The sequence below is a fragment of the Myodes glareolus genome, chromosome 24, assembly GCF_982192425.1.
Source record: "Myodes glareolus chromosome 24, mMyoGla1.1, whole genome shotgun sequence".
Classification (NCBI taxonomy): domain Eukaryota; kingdom Metazoa; phylum Chordata; class Mammalia; order Rodentia; family Cricetidae; genus Myodes; species Myodes glareolus.
The window spans coordinates 12,312,857-12,335,798 of NC_142049.1; the positions used below are offsets into that span (position 1 = coordinate 12,312,857).

Consider the following 22,942-nt stretch of genomic DNA (forward strand, 5'->3'; position numbering starts at 1 on the left):
AGTCAAGAACATGGGAGATCTTTCCACTTTCTGGTGTCTTCTTCAATTTCTTTCTTCAAAGAGTTAAAGTTCTTGTCATACAAGTCTTCCACTTGTTTGGTTAGTATCACTACAAGATATTTTATACTATTTGTGGCTATTGTGAAGAGTGATGTTTCTCTGATTTCTTTCTCAGCCCATGTATCATCTGCACAGGATGGTTATTGCTTTTTTTTTAGTTAATCTTGTATTCTGATACATTACTGAAAGTATTTATGAGTTGTAGAAGCTACTTGGTAGAAGTTTTGGGGTTGCTTATGCAAACTATCACATCATATCATATCTGTATGGACCACCTTAATGTCAAAATGACCAAGTAACCACACCTTTTGTCAGTATGTGTAGCCCTGGTTGTTGTCAACAGTTTTTAGAAACCTAAAACTCTCTGACCATCAGACAAGGAGGAAGTAGGCCCACATACTGGACCTCCACAAGAAATCAATGCTGTAGATGTAGAAATGGTTGATCACAAAATACACATTATTGAAAACTGAGGTCTAGGTCATGATTTAGAACTCTAATGTCCAGTAGTTTCTAGCCTTGATAGTCAGGTAGTATTGATTAGTTCTGGATTAGTAATAATGACTAAATTTCTAACACAGGGAGATACATGGGACTGTGTGCATTAGCAGGCACTCAGACTTGAATGAATCATGCAGTGCATGCTCCACTGATGTAGGACAACACCAATGCAATAATATTATTTCCGATCCTGAACATTATTGTTCATATTGCCTGTGTGTCTGTAATAAGATCTGTCTAGGAATAACGATCTCTTCCACTTCCATCTCAAAACCTGCTTTAAATGTGTTATGGAATCCAAGTCAGCTATTCAAATGGGAATTAGAGAACTGGTTTGATGAATGAGGCTTTTTAGCATTTTGCCCAAGAGGAATCATCTCTGGGGCCTTCAGATCCACTGAAACAGATGGAACCATGAGGGATACAGAGGAAAAGATAATTGTAAGCAAAATAATTATCCATTTCTTGTCACCTGAACATAGGAACTCAGATGCAGAGCCTCGGGACAGAGAACACTTAAGAATCCCTCAGAGGTGAACAAAGGGCTGAAAAACACTACTGAGAGAAGTACAGGCATTCTTTAGTAGTATCTGCAGTGATGAAAAGAGACACCTGGATGTGTGCATGCATAGCTGATACACGGGTTTCCGTCTGACTCTTCATGCTGCACTCTGCTTAGGCTCCTAACTTAGAGACATAACAAAGATGCTCTCTTTGATCTTTTTCCTTTTGGTCCTGAATCTTTCCCTCATTTTCTGCAGTTTGACTGACCCCAAGTGCTTCATGAGAATAAAAAAGAACAACAAAGAACAAGATATAGAGGAACATTGTTTCTTTTCTATTTATACAGAGGATGGGTATGTAAAGAATAATGATTTCACTGAGAATCTAAACAAGAAGTAAGTACATCTTTGAGTCATTAATTGTAGTTAAGTATGGGAGATGTTGTATTTTTTGGGTACTGAGAAATAGACCATAATTCTGTGTGTCTTCAATATGTGTTGTCTTTCTTCCTCTACAGCACAACCCAAATTTATTTACTGTTTTACTGCTGGTTATTTCACTAAGTCTAATGATTTATGGGAAAGCTGTTGTTTGTCATTCTTTAGTCAACATTTCCAGGTAGAAGCCGAATGAATGGCTCATACTTATACCATGCTCCTAAGAGATTACCTTAAGATGACCTCTGCAACTCATAGACTCATGTGTTATTCCTCAGAAGCATAGAACCAAATATAGCATAGTATCTGGTTGTAGATATATGCACCTGCTCCTATCTGGTGATTGAAGAAACTTCTCCGAAGTCTACTAGACAAGACACTAATCTATAAATACAGTATAATATCATTAGGAAATGATATCATTTTATGCAGTAGTGTTTGGTTCCACCCTTGGTCTTTGGGTTATCCAGTCTCCATGTCTTGGAAATTCACATAGTGTAGGACATGAACTCCCTCGTGGCCTGGGACTCCTTTTAAGGTGTACATTGGTTGTCTACTCCCACAAATTCCGTGCTGCCATTGCCTGGGCATATATTCCAGGCAGGAATGATGAGATGTGGAACGGTTTGTCATTGGGTTAGTGTTTGGTATTATCTTGCAGTAGCCTCCGTGGTACCTTCTTTCACCAAAGAGACTAGAACACAGAAGTAAAGGGCCCAGTTAAGCTCACCATGTTCAATGAGCTGTGAGTCTGTTGTTTTGGGCCATAGGGAGACAGTCTGTTTTCAGAGAGCTAACTTCTGTCTTAGCAACATCCTGGGTTGTTTGTTGATCTCCATAGGAACCCGTCAATCAAAATTTCAAGCAAATACAACACAATTCCACAACTGGTAACCTTTTCTGGCTACAAACAGGGCCATTGCACAATGCATATTCTCCCTTATAGGGATTCCTCAATAGAGTCACCTTCAAAGATATCAAGAAGTTTCCACTCTGTTTCCAAAGCAACCAAAAAGACTAATCAGTTCCAACTGTCAATCCCTGAACTCTCTCATTCCAACCCTTTACCCTGACCTTATCCTTCCCACTCCCATCACCAACCTGTCCCCATTCAAGTCAAACTATTATTCTATTTCCCCTTCCCAAAAAATACTATGACTAGAAATATACTCTTTAAACAACCTGTTTGTATGTGTGAATTGTACCTTGATTATTAATTAATTAACAACTAATATCCTTTTATAAGAGAAAACATCCCATAGTTGTCTTTCTGAGGCTGGATTACCTCACTTAGGATAATTTCGTCTAATTATAATTGATTATAATTATATTAATATTTATATAAATTATAATTAATATAATTATAATTATAATTAATCAGTTTCACTGATTGCCTGAAATTTTCATAATGTCACTTTTTAAACAGTTGAGTAATACTCCATTGTGTGCTTCTTTATCCAAACACATTTCTTTATCCATTCTTAGGTTGAGATTGTTTCCAGTTTCCTGCTATTGTGAATAAAGCCACAATGAACATAGTTGAGCTAGTGTCCTTGTGGTAGGATGGAATGTCTTTTCAGAACATGATCAAGAGTTGTATAAATGGATATTGAAGTAGATTTCCAACTTTCTGAAATACTGCCATAATTATTATTATAGTAGCTGTAAAAGTTGACCTGCAACCACCAATGGAAGAGTATTTGCCTTGCTCTACATTCTTGCCAGAATGAGCTGTTCTCCATGTTATTTACTAAGCCATTCAGACAGGCTTAAGATTGAATCTCAAAAAGTTTTGATGGCCTTGTCCTGATGGTTAAAGTTTTGAATGTTTCCTTAAGTTTCTCAGCCATATATATATATATATATATATATATATGATATTCATATCATCTGCAAATAAGAATATTTAAATTTCTTACTTTCCAATATGTATCCTATTCATCTCTGTCAGTTGTATTATTGCTCCAGCTAAAACTTGAGGGGTGACACTGAATGGGTATGGAGAGAGTTGGACATCTCTGTCATGTTCTAATTTTAGGGGAATTGCTCTGAGCTTCTCTCTATTTAATTTGATATTGGCCACATAATCTAAATTCCCTTTATTGTGTTTATTATTGCCTGCTGTAACCTGAAACTTTCCAGGACTTTAGTGATGATGGAGTGCGTTATTTTTCAAAAGATTTTTGGATATCTAATAAGATGGAGATTTTTTTTCTTTCAGTTTAGTTTCATGGTGGATTAGGTTTACTGTTTTTCCTATTGTGAACTATCCCAGAATCTCTGGGAAGAAGTCTATTTGATCATGGTTGATGGGCTTATTGTTATTTTTTTAAATTCAGTTTGTAAGCATTTTTAAAATATTTTGCATCATATTCATAAGGAGAATTGTTCTATAATTCTTCATCTGCTGAGTCCTTGGTTGTATGTGTATCAGCATAGTTGTGTTCTTATAAATGAATTGGGCAATGATCCTTCTCTTTCTATTTAGAGGAATGGGATGAGGGGCTTAGTAATTAACTTTTTCTTGAATGTCTAGTAGAATTGTTTTGTGTTTAGTGGGCTTTTTTTTTTTTTTGACAGAGTTGCTCTGTAGCTTTGGAGACTGTCCCGGAACTAGCTCTTGTAGACCAGGCTGGTATCGAACTCACAGAGATCCGCCTGCCTTCTGCCTCCTGAGTGCTGGGATTAAAGGCATGTGCCACCACCGCCAGGCTTTCGTGGGCTTTATTCTGTTTGTTATTTTGACTTATTTGTTGTGAAAGAATTAGATGATAATTTACATTTCATGAGGGATTATAGGTACATCTACATTTTTATCTGAGCTTGTCTTATCTATGATCAATGATACCTCTTAAGAAAATTAACTATTTATTTTAAATTTTTTAAAGTTATAGAGTACAAATTTTTAAAGTATATTGCTACGATTTTCTGGATTCTTCATTTGTCTTTCGTTACGTCCCCATTTTGCCTTTTATTTTATTAAGATGGATATTGTTTCTGAGCATTTCAGTTAGTTTGCTTAAGGGTTTGTCTATCTTGTTGATTTTATCAAAGCATCAACTCTGCTAAATTGGTTCTTTTTATTGTTCCGTTGTTTCTATTTTATTAATTTCATCCCTATGTTTGATTTTCCTTGTCATCAGCTCCTCTTGTATCTGATTTCTTATTCTTTTCAAGAGTTTGTGTGGTGCAGTTAACTTGCTAGTACATGATCTCTCTACTTTTCTTACATTTCCTTCTATTTTCTTTTTTTCCCTGAATTTCTTTAAGCAATTTATTCATTTCCTGCTAAAAGACCGCTATCACATTCATATAGTTGATTTTAAAATCTTTTTCTTCTGCTTCACCTGTCTTGGAATATTCATGACATTCTGTGGCAGAATAGCTGGGGTCTGGTGGAGACCTTGTACTTCTGTTGATTGTGTTTTTGTGAGACCTGGTTTGGCATGATTATTGGTTTAGGAGATTATTTCTTTAATTTCTTTTCTGAATTTTTGTTTCGTTCATTGGTTTCTGATCCCTGTTTTGATTTTCAGAAAACATGTTGGCTGTATCTTACCAGTTTTACTGCCCCGCTCTGCTGGTGTGTTCCTGGAGAATACTTGCTAGTGATTAAAGCTGAGAAAGGTGAGGTACCAGGAAGAAATTCTGTGATAGCAGTATGGCTGATCCTGAAAACTGGGTCTGTGATAAGACAATACATTTAAATTTTTATTCTCTTTCCTAATCATATAAATTTTATTTGTGTATTACGGGAATATAATCTTTGATCTATACATCTGGCAATAATTTTACTTTATTAATGATATTGCTTGGTTTAAGGTTTCAGTTGAGAAAATTGTGACAATTTCTCCTGAAATATGCTAGGGAAAATGTCCAAAATGAGTTTCTAAATTTTTAGCAAACAACATATTTCAAGATGAAACACAATGTATGTATGAGGATCATTAGAGTGAATTTTACAGTTTTACATAAAGTTTGTGTTCAGCTTTTAGTAATCTATCATGCTATGAAATTCAAGGTAGAAGAAAATGTTTCTGCTCACTAGCTACATAAGTGAATATCTTGGAAAAATGGAAAGTTGCTGTAGAATTGCAACAATGTATGTTTTGTTGAACACTAGTTTGTTCATCAGAAAATTCCACGGGGTGATGTAGAATGTGGAATTATGGGGAAAGCTGTCATGTAACAGACTAAAAAACAATATTTGCACGAAATTGCAACACAGAGAAGATGACATAGTAGACCTATTTATCAGACTGCAATGAAGAGCATGAAGGGAAAAGTGAGAAGAGTTTGAAAAAGAAAATCTCCACAAAAACCTGTGGTATTTCCCCCATAGCCTGTGATAACCTCGACAGAGCAGTGGGGCTTTGACCTGGAAATCAGGAAGATATTTGTAATTCATTTCCACTCTCAAGTTTCTCCAGCTAATGAATCAATATGCCTCAGTGATGTCATTTCCTGTTTTAAGAGTATGAGATATTTTACACATAAAACTTTGACACTTGCTAGTACATGATCCTTGAAATTGCAGGATCTATTATTACATATTTACATAGCTTAAGATAAGAGAAGGCCAAAGAATTTAATTTTCCCTTATGTAAGAGTAAAAAAGAAAATGGTAAGGCAAATATATTCAATATAGATTCCTGTCTTTCTCTTTTTACTAATAAAAAGTGATGTCTTAATATAGAAACTGACTCATGGATGCTTACATTCCGCAGTTATAGAAAATTGTTATGCGGTCCTTGCCATTTCCTTGATTTTCTTAATATACAGATATGTTCATTATAGAGGGGGATATTATCTCTAAGTTGCAAACAATGTTTCCAAACCAGTGTATTTTTTCTTCTTATATTCTGCCTGTACAGAAGAGTTTACTTTATGGGTAATCAATATTGTTTATTCAGCAGTATTTTGTGCTAAATAAATATTTTATAAATATTTTATGTTTCTTATCAAGATTATTTACTTACTTTCCCAGTTGATATTAGCATTCCATTGGATGTTTACTTGGCAAAAAATATATTTTCCATTGTGTTGCCTGTGACTCTGTCTGAAAGACAGCTTTCTTTGCCATAGAAAATCCTTTCAGTTTCATGAGATCCTACTAATCTATTATTATTGTTTTTGGGCTGCAATCTGCTGTCAAAAAAACCCTTTTGTCGTACAAATGAATTCAAGACTTTCACTGCATTCTATTTCATCAGAGCTAGTGTATCTGTTCTTAATCTGAGGTCTTCTATCCGTTTAGAGTTGAGTTTTGTGAGGGTTGATAGTTATAGATATATTTGTGTTCTACTCCATGCAGCTACCCCTTTGGCTAACACCATTTATTGAAGATGCTTTTTATTTTTTCCACTGTGTATTTCTAGATTCTTTATCAAAAAGTAGTTGTCCATAGGTGTATGGACTTCTGTAGTGGTCCTCAATTCCATGCTATTAATCAACATATTATTTTTGTAAAAATATCTTGCTGCTTTTTTTTTTTACAATAGCTATGTCGTACAATGTAAGATTAGGATAGTGATATCCCCAACAGTTATTTCAATGTCTAGGATTGTTTAAGCTGTCCTGGGCTTTTCTCTGTTTCCACATGAAACTAAAAATTCTTTGAAGATGTAAAAAAGCTAATTTATAAACAATGTCCTATATTATTTGAAATGTGAATCTTTTTAAAATTTATTTATTTATTTATTCAAAATTTCCACCTCTTCCCCGCCTCCCTTTACTCTCCCCATTCCCACCTCCCCCTCCCTCTCTAGTCCTAAGAGCAGTCAGGGTTCCCTGCCCCGTGGGAAGTCCAAGGTCCTCCCCCCTCCATCCAGGTCTACAAAGGTGAGCCTCCAAACAAACCAGGCTCCCACAAAGTCAGTTCATGCAGTAGAATCAAAACCCAGTGCCACTGTCCTTGGCTTTTCAGTTAGCCTTCATTGCCAGTCACATCCGAGTGTCCAGTTTGATCACATGCTCCATCATGAATCTTTAACAGAACAGCAATAATAGTGGGTTAATGAAAGAACTCAATTTTAAAAGCACATATCAGTCTCCAATATAGAATGGCAAGGACCTAGAAAATGTGGAATATTCCAGGTCTTTCTGAAAAAAGAGAAAATAATACACAGGACAAGAAAGTTCTTTCAGCATGAGAAACAGACAAGTAGAGGGAGCATAGATGATTCAGAATTCAGTACCAGCCACACGTCATATCTTGTTATTTGAACACTTACTATAGTCAGAAAGCCATGCAGAAAATACAGTAAATGAGTCAAAACAAAGACAGTAATACACAAAATGCTGAAATGGTACATTATTGTTAAATAAGATCATCAAACTATACAAAAACTATATCAATGCAGTTATGACCAGTTAAATATGTAAATGAAAGGCAAAATAAAAGTGAATATGTTAGAGAGGTGTTAACATATCACAACAAAAATGAAAGTACTAGAATCCAGGGACAAGTCTCTGGTAACCAGCTGTGAACACAGGATGAAATGCATCAGTACAATCTAAGGGTCATCGTGAGGTTAAAGTTCATTCCTCTCAGGGAAAAGTTGTAGTTATAACTAATCTTATATCATTCAATATTGCAAAGTCTCAAATAGAGAATAAAAGCAAAACTGTGTGGAAGCAGCGAGGAAGAGTAATAATGATCATGCTCTTTGCATTACCTATGAATATGCTGGAGAGTTCAGAGCTTTTGACACAGAACTATTTGTCCACATATTCTCTATGGCTATAACAACATCATGCCATTGGTCAGTTCTGCCTCTGTGTAAAAGAGTATAACTACCTTGATAGCAGATGATATCGATTTATTTTGCAAATATGTCATGTATTAGAATTACAGTACACATGTATGAGCAGATTCAATGTTGATCAATTCATCTATTCTGTTCCATGGACTGCACAAAGATTCTCATGGTGTTCAGCAAAAAAAGGATGAATCTATAGAAAACTTCAAAATGACAGAATCCCATTGATAGAAAAAAAGAACCCACCAACCCAAAGAAACAAACATAAAAAAATATGATCTTTATATTCCTCCCCATGCCTCACATCATAATAGACAACAATACAAGGACTTGTGTATATCATCCTAGCAATGGGTCAAAAAAAGATAATTCAGTGCTGAACCCACACTGCGTATAATGAAGATTATCATGTTTGGAGCCTAATCTTTCATGATTACTGTGCTCTGATTTCAGGTTGACACCTGACAACATCAACTTGATTTTCTCTCTTTATTTTGCCATGGAAGAAATCAATAGGAATCCTCATATTTTACCCAACATTTCTCTGCTAGCTACCATCAAATGTAATGTGTCTTATGGTCACATTAAATCTATTTTCTCTTCAAGAAGAAGAGAATACTTTCCTAACTACTACTGCTCAAAAGAGAGAAGATATTTAATTACACTTACAGGACCACGGTGGCGAGCATCTGCCATTTTTGGGTTCCTCCTCTACCTTTCTAGAACTCCAGAGGTAAGCCTGGCTGGATTAATTTTAATGAAGTATTTTCCCTTCAGGCTGCTATTCTGAGTACAAATGGTGGTGGGAAGACAGAGATTGGGTTTATGTATTTTCTGCTTCATAAAGCATAAATACTCAAACACTGTGGGAAACACAACTTTATAAGAAATGAACATGGGAGGAAGCAAAAAATGTGAAACATTTATCAAAACTCTTAATCTATAATAGTTTAGATAATCATGAGAAATTTGATATGATTTTAATAATAAATGAGGAATTCACAATTTCTAGCTCTCTCAGCATCTGCTTAGCACACATAGATCTTAGACTGAGTGTCACGCTTCCATCTTCTTCACACTGTTGCTTGTGTTCTATGTCTTTCAGCTTTATTATGGGTATTTTCACCCTCAACTGAGTGTCCATGAACAATTTCCTCATCTCTCCCAGATATCGCCCAAGGACACATCTCTAGCACTGGCCATTGTGTCCCTAGTGGTTTACTTCAGATGGAACTGGGTGGGAATGATCATCTCAGATGAAGATCTTGGAAATCATTTTCTTTCTGAATGGAGAGGAATGATGAAAAGAAACATTGTCTGTTTAGCATTTGTGGCTATTATCCCACTGAATAGAGAGTTATACTGGAAAATGTATATGAAGAATTATAACAAGGTCATGACATCGTCAGCAAAAGTAGTGATTGTCTATGGAGACAGAGATACTAATATGGCATTCAACTTTTGGATGTGGAAACCTCTAAAGATTCAGAGAATCTGGGTCAGTGTGTCACAATTTGATATGTTCATAGAAGGAGATTTCATGCTTAACTCCCCCGATGGGATTCTCATTTTTTCCCATCAGCATTCTGAGATGTCTGGTTTTAAACAATTTCTGCAGACAATGCGTCCTTTAAACTACAGTGATGAAGTTTCTCTTGTAAAACTATGGTGGTCTTATTTTAAATGTTCTTTACCATCATCTAATTGTGACAAACTGAAGAATTGTCCAACAAGAACCCTATTGAAATGGTTATTTAGGACACCGTTCGGAATGTCCATGAGTGATGTAGCTTATAACTTATATAATGCAGTGTATGCTGTGGCCCACACACTCCATGAGATGCATCTACAAGTAGACACATGGCCAAAGAATGCTGGTAAGAAGCTGGAACTTGACTCCTGGAAGGTAATGTGTCTTATACAGAAAGGCATGAATGTCACAGAGATGATGTTCTTAAAGGAACCACAAGGTCCAAATCGATGCAAATAAGGAATCTTTTTTCTGCATGCACATGTGTCTTTACCCTGGCACTGCATATGAGTCAGATCATGTTAGTGTCACGAAATATCATACAGTTAACACTGGCACCCAAGTCAGCATTTTACAATCTCAGTCAAGAAATTTTGTTCAGTTTAACCACACAGTTTTTTACATTTGAAAAGAAATATTTTCTCGTGAAATTATTAAATGGCAATACTAAAATGACTCCCCTTTGATGTGATCAAAAAGTTTCTTATCAATGTAGTGAAATAATACAAATATAAAATGGCTTTGACTTTTACCAACTAAGGATTTCAATTCCCTAAGTCAGGATTAAATAACACTGTTAGTAGAAAAAACTTGAGAATGTGCAACTACATTTCAGGCATACAATACAGATGTGCATGTTTTAAGACATCAACTCCAGTAAGAAATTTGTATTTTTAAAGCATAGAAATCTTTCCATATACATGGAATTTCTTCTTTTTTATTACTAAGAACTTTTAATAAATTATATTTTAGGAGAGGCTAATGAAAATTAGGGTCATTAAAATATTTTATTTTCCTGCCTAATATGTTATCATAGTTGAAACTAAAATGACAAATGTATTTTAGATATTCTCTTTTCTGAAGAACATACAATTTGAAAATCCTGCTGGAGACTTTGTGGCCATGAACCAGAAAGTAAAACTGAATACAGAATATGACATTTTCTACATCATGGATTTTCCACCAAATTTTGGACTTAAGATGAAAATAGGAAAGTTTTCCAGTCATTTTCCAAATTATCAACAGTTATATATGTCTGATGAAATGATAGAGTGGGCTACAGGTTTTAGACAGGTGAGTTGTTCCTAACTCTAAGGCTTTATGTGTATCAAAAATACCTAAAATCACATGGTCTGCTCATGATTCCTCATGGAATAAAGCATTTTGTCATTTATTCATTTCATGACTCACTTTCCAACCCTCCTTCTCTCTCTTCTCTTCTCTTTTTCTCTTATTTGACAAGATATAAATGACCAAACCTTCATATTTATTTTAAAAAATAATAAAATTTTATTCTAATTTTTTATTGAAGACAGATTCTTTTCTCATACAATACTGATTATAGTTTACCCTCCATCTACTCCTCCCAATTTCTCCATCTCCTTCCCTCCCTCCTATCCAGTTCTATTCCCTTTGTGTCTCTCAGTAGAAAATACAGGATTCTTAGAAATAAAAAACAAACATAGTAAAATTAAATACAATAAAACCAAGGAGAAACTATTATGTTGAAGTTGGTCATGTCAGCCCAACAGGAAGAAAAGAGTCCCATGAGATAGAACAAGAATAGTGACCCACCTATTCTCACAGCCACGAGTCTCACAAAAGTTCTAACATAATATTTTGACGTATATGCAGAGGCCCTGTTACAGACCCAGGCAGGCCCTGTGTTTCTTGCTTCAGTCCCTGTGAGCTCATTTGTGCCCTCCTTAGTAGATTCAGAACCTCAGCTCCTGTTGTCCTCTCTCTCCTCTGCCTCTGAGAAGTTTTCTACTTCCACTTCCACAGGATTCCTTGAACTCAAGGGGGAGGACCTCTGCATAATACCTGGCTGAGGTTTCTGCATCAGTTCTGACCTCCTAATGGAGGAAGTTTTTTTGCTGATGACTGGTTAAGGGACTGATCTGGGAACCATTGAGAATCATGTTACTGATTTTTGTGTTTTTTTAATTAAGTAATTAATTAATTTAAAATTTCCACCTCCTCCCATCCTCCCATTTCCGTCCCACTCCCCCCTCTCCCCCTCCCCGTCGCTCTCCAGTCCTAAGAGAAGTCAGGGTGCCCTGCCTTGTGGGAAATCCAAGTCCCCCATCCTAGGAAGGTGTGCATCCAAACAGACTAGGCTCCCAAAAAGCCAGTGCATGCAGTAGAATCAAAATCCAGTGTCATTATCTTTGGCTTCTCTGTCGGCCCTCATTATCAGCCACATTCAGAGAGTCTAGTTTGATCACAAGCTGGTTCAGATCCAGTCCAGCTGGCCTTGGTGAGCTCCCACTAGATCAGTTCCACAGTCTCCGTGGGTGGACGCACCCCTCGCGGTCCTGCCTTCCTTTCTTATATTCTCCCTCCTTCTGCTCTTCATCTGGGCTTTGGGAGCTCAGTCCAGTGCTCCAATGTGGGTCTCTGTCTCTATCTCCATCCCTCTTTCAGACCAATGAGTATTTGTTCTCTGTTCTTTCCAGTTTCTGGCTCATAGTTACCCAAGCTGTGTTAAGTATGAATTCCTTCCCATGGAGTGGATAAAATTCAAACCAAACAATGGTTGTCTACTCCTATGAAATCTGTGCCACTATGACCCTACCATATTTGTTGGCAGGACAGATTTTAGGTCAAATGTTTTGTAGGCGTCCTTTATGTATATACCCCAAAATTGTTTAGCTGGGTCTAGAGATGGACCTAGTCTCATTTTTCTGAGAAACTGACATTTTGATTTCCATGCTGGATGTTTAATTAGCACTCTCACCAGCAGTGGAGGGGTGTTCACTTGTTCCACGTCCTCACCAGCATGAGATATTACTTGTGCTATTAAACTTACCCAATCTGAAAGGTATAGATTTGGTGATACTTCCTCGGCTCTTTTGCAATTCAAGATTGGTTTAGGTCTCTTGAGGTTATTATTTATTCACGTGATGTTGAGACTTGTAACATGACGGGTTGGCTTGTTGGGGTTTCTGTCCCGCCCGGTACCCCACAACCGGCAAGTCCCAGAGAAAATCACACACAGGACTCCATAAGACTATAAACTGATTGGCCCATTAGGTCAGGCTTCTTATTAGTCCTTATAACTTACATTAATCCATTATCATTATCTATGTTAGTCCTAATGGCTCAGTACCTTTTCCAGCTGGGCAAGTTTACATGTTGCTTCTTCAGTGGTCGGCACAGGAATGGCTGAGGGAGCTTTCTCCTCCCTAGCCTTATCCTATTCTCATTGCCCCGCCTCTACTTCCTGTCTGGTTGACCCGCCTATACTTCCTGCCTGGCCAATCAGCGTTTTATTAAAATACATGATTGACAGAATACAGATAATTCTCCCGCACCAGAGACTTGTCCTTTCAAGGTTTGTAAAGAATTGTGTTGAAATTTCTCTTGGGAATGCATTGAATCTTTAGACTGCTCTTGTAGGCTGTCCACTTTTACTATGTTATCCTTTCCAATCCATGAGCATGGGAGCACTTTCCATCTCCTGATTTTGTCTTCACTTTCTTTCTCCAAAGATTGAAGTTTTATCACAGAAGTATTTCTCTTGCTTACTTAGAGTTTACTCAAGATATATTATACTAGTTGAAGATATTATGAAAGGTGTTGTTCCCCTGAGTACTTTCTGCTCAACATTTGTATACAAGAGAGATATTTTTAAGTTAATATTGTATGTAGCCATTTAGTTGAAAATATTTATTATCTGTATGGGTTCCCTGGTGGACTTTTTAATGCAATTTGGCATACTATAAAATTCTCTGCAAATAATGATTCTGTCTTTCTCTATCATCTATTTGATTGTCTTAATTTCCTAGCTAAAATTCCAATACTATATATAATAAATATGGAGGGAGTGGACAACATTGTTTTGCTACTGATTTTAGTGGAAGGACTTCCAGTTTATTTCCATTTATTTTAATAACAACTATAAGCTTGCTATAAATTATCTTTTATGTTTAATTATGTCCCTTGTATCCTTAATCTCATCTGACATTTCATTACAAAGAAATGTTGGATTTGCAAGGTTTTTTCTGAATCTAATGAAATAAAGCTGTGGTATTTCCATGTATTTATTCATATAGTGGATTACATTTACTGATTTCCTGTATTGAACCATCCAGGCATCTCCCGGATAAAACCTACTGGGTGATGGAGGAAAATCTTTTTAATGTGTTCTTGGATTTTGTTTGAATGCTTTTACTGAGTGTTTTTGAATCTATGTCCATAGAGAAATTTATTTGTAATTGTCTTTCTTTGCTGAGGCTTTAGCTGTTATTCATATCAGGATAAATGTGGCCTCATAAAATGAATTGGACAATGTTCCTTCTGTTCCAATTTTGTGGAATAATTCAGAGATTATTAGAATTAACTCTTCTTGAACAGTATGGTAGAATTCTCTCCTGAAACCTTGAAGTCATGAGGTTTTCTTTGTTTGTTTGTTTGGTTTGGGTTTTTTGTTGTTGTTGGTTGCTTGCTTTTTTGTGTTTTGTATTTTTGTTTTTTCTGTGTTTGTAGTTTTGATTTGAGTTTTTCCTTTTTTGTTGTAATAATGTTAATGACTACTTCTATTTCATTAGGAGTGAGAGTTCTGTTTAAATTGTTAAATTAAACTTGTTTTAACTTTTGTAAGCTGTACCTTTTGAGAGAACTGCTGATTGATTTTACATTTTTGAATTTAGTGAAGTACACGTTTTTAAAGTATGTCCTCTGGATAGGTTTTCAAGTTATGTACTTACAATTTTCTGAATTTCCTTAGTGTCTGTTTATATGTCCTCCTTTTCTTCTATCTCATTAATTTGATTATTTTCTCTCTGCTGTTTAGAGTGGATAAGGGATTTATTTTATGATGTTGATTTTCTCAAAGAACCATCTCTTTGTTTCACTGGTTTTCTGCATCATTCTCTTTAATACATTTAAGCATTCATTTTGATTATCTCTTGCCATCTAATATTCTTTGGTGTGATTATATCTCTTTGTTATAGAGCTTTCAAGTATGCTAGTAAGTTGATAGTTTGGGATCTCTCCAGTGTCTTTATGAAGGTACATAGTGCTAGGAATTTCTTCTTAGCTCCACTCTCGCTGCTTCCCATAAGTCTGCATTTGTTAAATTTTTAATCTCCTTGAATTTAAGAAAACCTCTAATTTTTTTCCCGAATTTTGTCTTGAGTCATTTTTTATTAAGTAGAGAGTTTTCATGAGTTTGTAGATTTTCTATTTTTTTCTGTTGTTGTTGTCAATATTAAGCTTAATACCTGGTAGTCTGATAGGATACATGGAGTTATTTCAATATTCTTCTATCAGTTGAGGCTTGCTTTGTGTCTGAGTATCCTGACAATTTTGGAGACAGTTCCATGAGGTATTGAGTATAGAAGTATTCTTTTGTATTTTGGTGAAATGTTCTGTATATAACAATTATGTCCATTTGGATTAAAATGTCTGTTAACTCAAGGATTTCACTGTTTAGTTTGTTTCTAGATGAACAATCCATTTTTGAGAGTGGAATGTTAACATCACCCGCTTTCTGTATAAGAGGACCAATGCATATTTTACGATTTGGTAGAGTGTCTTTAACACACCTAGTATCTCTTTGTTTGTAGCATAGATGTTAAGAATTAAAATATCAACTTAGTGGGTTTTCCCCCTTTTGAGTATGTAGAATGTTCTCCAATCTCTTTTGCATAGTTTTTGCTTGAAGTCTGTTTCATTAGGTATTAAAGTAGCTACACCAACTCTAGAGTTAGGTACATTTTCTTAGATTATCTTTTTCCAACTCTTTTTTTTTGAGGTTATATCTAACCTCAAAATTGAAGGTGTTTCTTTGATGCATCAGTTATAGATCATGTTTACACAGTAAATCTGTTAGTCCATGTCTTTTTATTGGGAAACTGAGATCACTGACATTGAGATATTAATTTCCAATGTTTGTTGATTCATACTAATTTTCTGAGTGGGAAGACTAGAGTGTATATGTCTGTGAGTGTGTTTTTCTGTGTGTGTGTGTGTGTGTGTGTGTGTGTGTGTTTATGTGTGTGTATTTCCAATCTTTTGATTTTTCTGGTGTAAAATAATTTTCTATGATTTTATGTGTGTTGTTAATTTCTTTGGTTTTGATTTTTCCTTCTAGCACTTCCTATAAAACTGGATTTGTAGATATATTGTTTGAATTTGACTCTATGATAGAATATATTATTTTCTATATTATGATCACTGAAAATTTTCTGTTTTGCATGGTAGCCTGGACAGTCATATGTGGTCTCTTAGATTATTCAGGACATCTGTCTGGGCCCTTCTGGCTTTTAGAGTCTCCATTGAGAAGCTGGGTATAATTCGAACAGGACTACCTTTATTTGTTAATTGAACATTTCATTGTCAATTATAATATTATTTCTTTGTTTGGTATGCTTAGTGTTTTGATTTTTAGATGACAAACCAAAGCCCTTTCTTTTCTGGATCAATCTACTTGGAGTTCTGTAGGCTTCTCCTACCTTTTCAGTCATCTGTTTTGTTTCATCAGTAATAGTTTCTTGTATAATTTTATGGAAAATATTTTCTGAGCCTTGAGCCAGGTATGTTCCCTTTCTTCTTTACCTCTTATTCTTAGTCTTGATCTTTTCATAGTGATGTCTCTAATTATTCACTGTTTTATGTCAGGTTTTTTTAGATTTAATATTTTATTTCACATATGTGCCCATGTCCTCTGTCACACATATGTGCCCGTGTCCTCTGTCACACATATGTGCCCATGTCCTCTGTCACACATATGTGCCCATATCCTCTGTCACACATATGTGCCCATGTCCTCTGTCACACATATGTACACATGCCCTCTGTCACACATTTAATGCCCCATATTCTCTCACTCGTGTCTTTTATTCTGCCAGTGAAGCTTTCCTCTGCAGTTCATGTCAAGTTCCGAAATGTTTCATTTCCAGAATTTCCTCACTTAGGGTTATCCTTTTGATTCTATTTCTGTTTTCAGGTCTTAAACAGTTTTGCTTATTCCTTAAAGTATTTATTTGTGTTTTCCTGGGTTTCTTTAAAAATTTTTCTTAATTTCTTATTTAGAGATGCTATCATATTCAAACAGGCTGTTTTAATATCTTTTGCCTGTGCTTCAGCTGCATTTGGATACTCAGGGCATGCTGAGGTAAGAAAGCTGGGCTCTGATGAAGACATACTTTCCTGGCTGATGCTAATATTTTTTGATTGCTTGATTTTGTCATCTGGATTTTGGATGAAAAAATTCTAGGTGCTAATTTTTGGATTTGTCTTTGCTTGCTGTGTATTTTGCTCCCTGGTTTCTGTTTTCTCTCTGAATTTTCAGAGAGTGATGTCTGTATGTTGCCAGTTGTCCTGACTTGTTCAGTCACTATGTTCACAGGGAACTCCTGTTGGTGTTTGAGGCTGGGTCACTGGAATGAGTTGGGAACAGGAAGGCTGGAGCTGAAGGTCTTTGTGATCCACTGAGGTAGGATCAGAGAAGAAAGGTGAAATGGAAACAAGAACAGGTTTTCAGTTGCAGAGCTGGGGATGGGACTAAAACGATGTGTCTTATGAGCAGCAGGAGAACTGTATGATTGTCCTCAGCCTACTCACTGACCTGGAGGGGGACACTTGGATTAGCAGGGGATGCCTACTGGAGTTATGGGCTGGGAATCAGAAATGAGTTGGGGAGGAAGAATAGGAGAGGATAGTTTTTGCCACCCAAAGGAGATGTGGGCAGAAATGAGGGAAGTCTGCAGAGGATGTTCTATTGCAGCCCTCGGGTCAAGAAATCGGGTTTGTGTTTAGGGGAACAGGGAGAGAGATGAAGGTGAGAAGCCTACAGGGTCATCTGGAAAAGATAAAGTCTGTTTTAATAGGACATACCTGTATAGTTCAGGGCTGAGACAGGAATGAATGAGAACAGGGAGGTTAGGAAGCAATGGTCTGTGAGATCCATGGCAGGTGTGGGAAGGGGGAGTGGGGCTGCAACTGGTGTTCTAGTGCAGGATCTAGGAGCATCCTGTGGAACTGCTTTTGGGAAAAAAGAGACACAGGAAAAGACATGAAAATTGTTTCATAATAGTATACATGTCTGTAAAAGGGTTTTTTTTCCAGTTATGCCACGCTGTCAATCACTGCTGCTTTTCTCATATGCATTAAACTCAATTTGTAAAATGTATATGATTTACTACAGACTCCACCCTCGGTATGCAGCCCACCTTGCCGTCCAGGACTAAGAAAATTCCCTCAAGAGGGAAGGGCTATCTGCTGTTTTGATTGCAACCCGTGTCCTGAAAATGAAATTTCAAACATGACAAGTAAGAATATACTTTACCAAAATAATCAACAGACTGTATACTTTCTGTCTCAATTATAAAGTTTTTAAAGAGCCTTTCAGGGGAAAGGAACAGTAAAAACACTCATTACAAAGTTAGAAAAATAATAATACTGCAATTTGGAAAACAATACTGCCTATGTTAAACTATACTGCTCATGAACTTTATTTCTCTCTCATCATTCCAGAAGCGGTGAAGTATTTTTTCCTTAATCATTTCTTTTTAGTAATAAAATTACTATAGCATCTCATCTTTATCTTAGAATTCTGCATATTGCATTAAATTATATCTACTTTTCACTTTTATTAAGGATATAGTTGCTACGCATCTGCCTTACTTATGGTTTCTATCCCTGTAAAAGACCACAACCATGGAAAATATGATTTAAAAAAAATTGGGATGGCTTACAGTTCAGAAGTTTAGTCCATTTTCATCATGCTAGGACATAGTAGCATGCAGGCCGACATGGTGCTGGATAGGGCATAATATTCAAGAAGAAGCTGAGAATTTTCCATTTTGATCAGGAATTGAATTGGTAATCACACTGAGCTAGGTCAAAGGAGAGCTCAAAGCCCACTCCTCAGTGACACAGCTCCACCAAGGCCACAACTACTCCAAAAACCCATACTTCTCACAAGTGCCACTTTCTATGAGATTATGGGACCAGTTGTTTCAAACTACCACAACAGCCATATTTTCCAATGCTAATCAATGTCTCTAACAAGAAATGAATGCTTGGTACTGTTGTATCATGCTTTAGAAACATGTGTTTTTATCGTGTGCTATGGTAGATCAATACAGTTATTGGTAAGATTCATTTTCATTATATCCTAGTACACACATGAGTTTGGATGCCAAAATTTTGATCTCTGAATTATTTTTTTATTGGAATGACCATAACATGTATTCATGGACAATTTTTAACTGAATATTGTCAGTGGCCATGGGCATACACAGCATATGACAACAGAAAATTTAAGTGTCAACCCACAAGACAAATAAATTTTGAATGGAGACAATCATGTCTACAAAAACTTACAGAATCACTGACTCTGAAATCTGGTTTCCTGTATCTGTAATTTCTCTCATGAGTCACTTCATTTCTTTCCTAATGGTATCTTTGGGTGTCTTCACACTGCTTGTGTGTTTATCCCGTGAAACTATTCCACCGGGCACACATATATCTGTGGATATATGTACTAGGCACACAAATATCTGTGAGTGATCAAGAAGATGACTTCTAATTAAGCAGTATAATTTTGATATATAGAAAAATAATAGGGCATGCTTCATAACTACATACGTTGTTCCACAAAGATGTAAGACACTCAAAGTCTGCTTCGTTCTCTTTACCTAGACTAAAACTGAAATCAACAAATTCTCCAATGTCAAAAGGCAAAGTACACACAATTAGCTCACTTTTAACTAAGAGTAAGTTCAAACTAGACTAAAGGTTTTGTAAATAAATCATAAGTTTAAAACTTTACAGTTATGCACAAGGTCAGAGTCACAGGTTTCTAACCATTCTTATTAACATAAAGCAGCCTGAAAAAACATGCCAATTCTTTGTCTGCTAAGTCTAGCTGATAAAAGACCTGTGTCTCACAGCTTACCTCTCTGGGAACTCTGCCCCCACCCTCTGGTTACAATCTAGTCCAAGAAACTTAAAACTTTGTGTTGCCATGAAAAGGGGTTCTGCCCTTATTGATCTCCAAAAGAAATGCAGTTTTGGCCAGTGAGATGTAACTCTTGTAAAATTTTTTCTGACTGCTCGGATCTCCTGAAAAAACAATATTTTTAAGATAGGTGAACAGAAATGCAGGGAGATTGGAACAGAGAATTGAAACAGATTTAGAAAAATATTTAGAACTAGAGAACTGGAACAGAGAATTGAAGCAAAGGAAAACGAGATGCTACAGACATGGAAATAGAACAGAGGAATAAACAGCAGGACCCCAGCAGCATGTGTGTGAGTTATTCTGTTATCTTTCAGACTAGACATCTTCTCAGTTCCCTTCACAAAGTTGGAGCATCTGACGTGAACCCTGGGAGGTACTTTTGTGCACTGGACTCACAATCTGCTGAAAAAAATGTGATAATATCTATATTGAATTTCATAGAAACTTTGAAAATTATATTATTGGCAGTTTATCTGGTAAAAATATACAGAATTAATTGCAGTTGGAATAATTAGAAACAGTCAAATTATTACCTTCTAAATTCATTTAAGAGCTATACCAGAACGCAAATGGTTTCATATGATTTGGACACAAGTATTATGAAGATGAAGTACATAATTTAAATTACACAACAATGTTAAACATACTTGGTAACAGAAACCAGTGAACTATTCAAGAATATAAACCACTTGCATAGAATAAAGCATAAAAAAGAAATTAATAAAAATATTGATTCAAATGATTCTATAGAATATATATGAAGTTCAATTAAAAGTTTAAGTTTAGTGAATTTGTGTTGACTGAATACATGGATGCTAAACTAAATTTTATTAAATTTCCCCTTGTTTCTATATGTATTTCTAAAGACGTTAAAACATAATATTTTATAATATATAATCATTTTTAAATGGATAGAAAGAGTTGAAGTATTTTGATAGTTCTATTTACTAGTTTAGGAAACACTGTTTTTCACAATCAGAGAGAATATAAAAATCAAAAGAGAATGTACACTCATCAATTTAGTGACTCAGTAATTGTAAGACAGCATCACTTCTCAGTTTGATCCACTGACTCAATGTCACTGAAAGAAAACTGAATATATTAGGCTGTAAATTACATAGACACAGCTAGAAGGAAGGTCTCAGTCCCTACCCCTTATTTTCTTTCAAAATTATGTCCTTAAAATATGGAAAATTATCTTGCACATAATGCTTCTCAATGAAGTCTACACTTCTGGGAATATTGAGTAGTTGAATCTCACAGAAATTAGCAAAACTGGCAAATAATATGCCCTACCAAAATTCATGTACTGAAACATAAACCAAAGGTGATATTTTTGCCATGTAGAGAATTTGTGTGGTAACTTGTTCGTGCTATCACTGCCTTGCTTGACATATCAGTGCTTTTTTCTTGCTTGCTTTCATGGCTGAACTTTTTGTTATCCAAATATCATCTGTTGGTATGCTCTTCTCTGTGGAAGACTGTATCTCCCATTTTCAGTATTCCTTAGTTGCCTGTAGTTCTTTGTATAGGGCTTTTGTCTGATGGTCTTTCTCCCATCCACTTTATCATGTCTCTTGTTCTGGTCCTTGGTCAGGACCATACTTGAGGTTCAGAGATCTACCATAACATGCATGGAAACTGCTCATTCTAAGTTCTTGTTCTGCATAATATACAAAAGTATGAATAGCAACAGTGTGATTCCATGACTGATCTTACCAAAATATGCTATTGTAGAAACATGAATATGATACAACAGCATTTCATTCTTTGGGAAGTATATCAAAGACTCTTGACTCTGAAAGATAAATATTAACAAAGCCTTTCATAAAAATAATTCAGATTAAATCCTATGAATAAACAACATTTAAATTTCCTTATACAGAAAGAGGTAATAATAGTCGAGCTATTGTTTTCCAATGCATTAGTTTAGCATAAGTTGTACATAATAGAGAAAAATGAAAATTGATAATAATACCCTTCCTCTACTAGACATGGATGAATGTGTGAAGTGTCCACATGACCAGTATGCCAACAAAGATCAAACTCACTGCCTCCAAAGAGTTGTGAGCTTTCTGGCTTATGAAGATCCCTTGGGAATGTCTCTGACCTGCTTGGCTCTATGCTTCTCAGCTCTTACAGCTTTTGTACTGTATGTCTTCTTGAAGCACCGGGACACTCCCATTGTCAAGGCAAATAACAGAGCTCTCAGCTATGTCCTACTCGTCTCCCTCATCTGTTGCTTTCTCTGTCCCTTGCTCTACATTGGCCATCCAGACACACCCAGCTGTATAATGCAGCAGACCACATTCGCAATTGTGTTCACTGTGGCCACCTCTTCTGTCTTGGCAAAGACAATTACTGTAGTATTGGCGTTCAAGGTCACTGCTCCAGAAAGAAGGATGAGGTCACTGCTCATATCAGGGGCACCTAATTTCATCATCCCCATATGCACCGTGATTCAAATGATTCTCTGTGGAACCTGGTTAGGAACTTCCCCTCCATTTGTTAACACTGATGTACATATGGAACACGGCCACATCATTATTGTTTGCAACAAAGGTTCGGTAATCTTCTTCTACTTTGTCCTGGGATACCTGGGGTCTCTCGCACTAGCGACTTTCATTGTAGCTTTCCTGGCTAGGAATCTGCCGGACACATTCAATGAAGCAAAGTTCCTGTCGTTCAGCATGCTGGTGTTCTGTAGTGTCTGGATCACCTTCCTGGCTGTCTACCACAGCACCAAAGGCAAGGCTCTGGTGGCTGTGGAGGTCTTCTGCATCTTGGCCTCAAGTGCAGGGCTATTTCTTTGCATTTTTGCCCCCAAATGCTACATTATTTTGTTAAGACCACAGATAAATTCTTTTCGCAAGTTCAGAGTCACAAATGATAAAGCTGAAAATGTTCATTAAATTTATCTAGCTTATTAAAAAACTGCAAACACGTCCACAAG

General features: G+C 36.1%; 1 protein-coding gene across 1 annotated transcript; it reads left to right on the forward strand.

Moving 5' to 3' along the window:
* Nucleotides 1–1,263: 1,263 nt before the first annotated feature.
* Nucleotides 1,264–22,901, forward strand: LOC125401123 (vomeronasal type-2 receptor 116-like). Its single transcript, XM_048435349.3, has 6 exons — nucleotides 1,264–1,460; nucleotides 8,717–8,996; nucleotides 9,369–10,169; nucleotides 10,860–11,087; nucleotides 18,169–18,292; nucleotides 21,982–22,901. Exons 1-6 carry the CDS (start codon nucleotides 1,267–1,269, stop codon nucleotides 22,899–22,901), a joined length of 2,547 nt encoding a protein of 848 aa, XP_048291306.3. The 5' UTR covers nucleotides 1,264–1,266.
* The last annotated feature ends 41 nt before the right edge of the window (nucleotides 22,902–22,942 follow it).

Coding starts and splice junctions, on each gene's coding strand:
- LOC125401123 (XM_048435349.3), top strand. CDS start 1,267: ATGCTCTCTTTGATCTTTTTCCTTTTGGTCCTGAATCTTTCCCTCATT. Junction 8,997..9,368: donor ACCTTTCTAGAACTCCAGAG/GTAAGCCTGGCT, acceptor TATGTCTTTCAG/CTTTATTATGGGTATTTTCA. Junction 11,088..18,168: donor GGGCTACAGGTTTTAGACAG/GTGAGTTGTTCC, acceptor GATTTACTACAG/ACTCCACCCTCGGTATGCAG.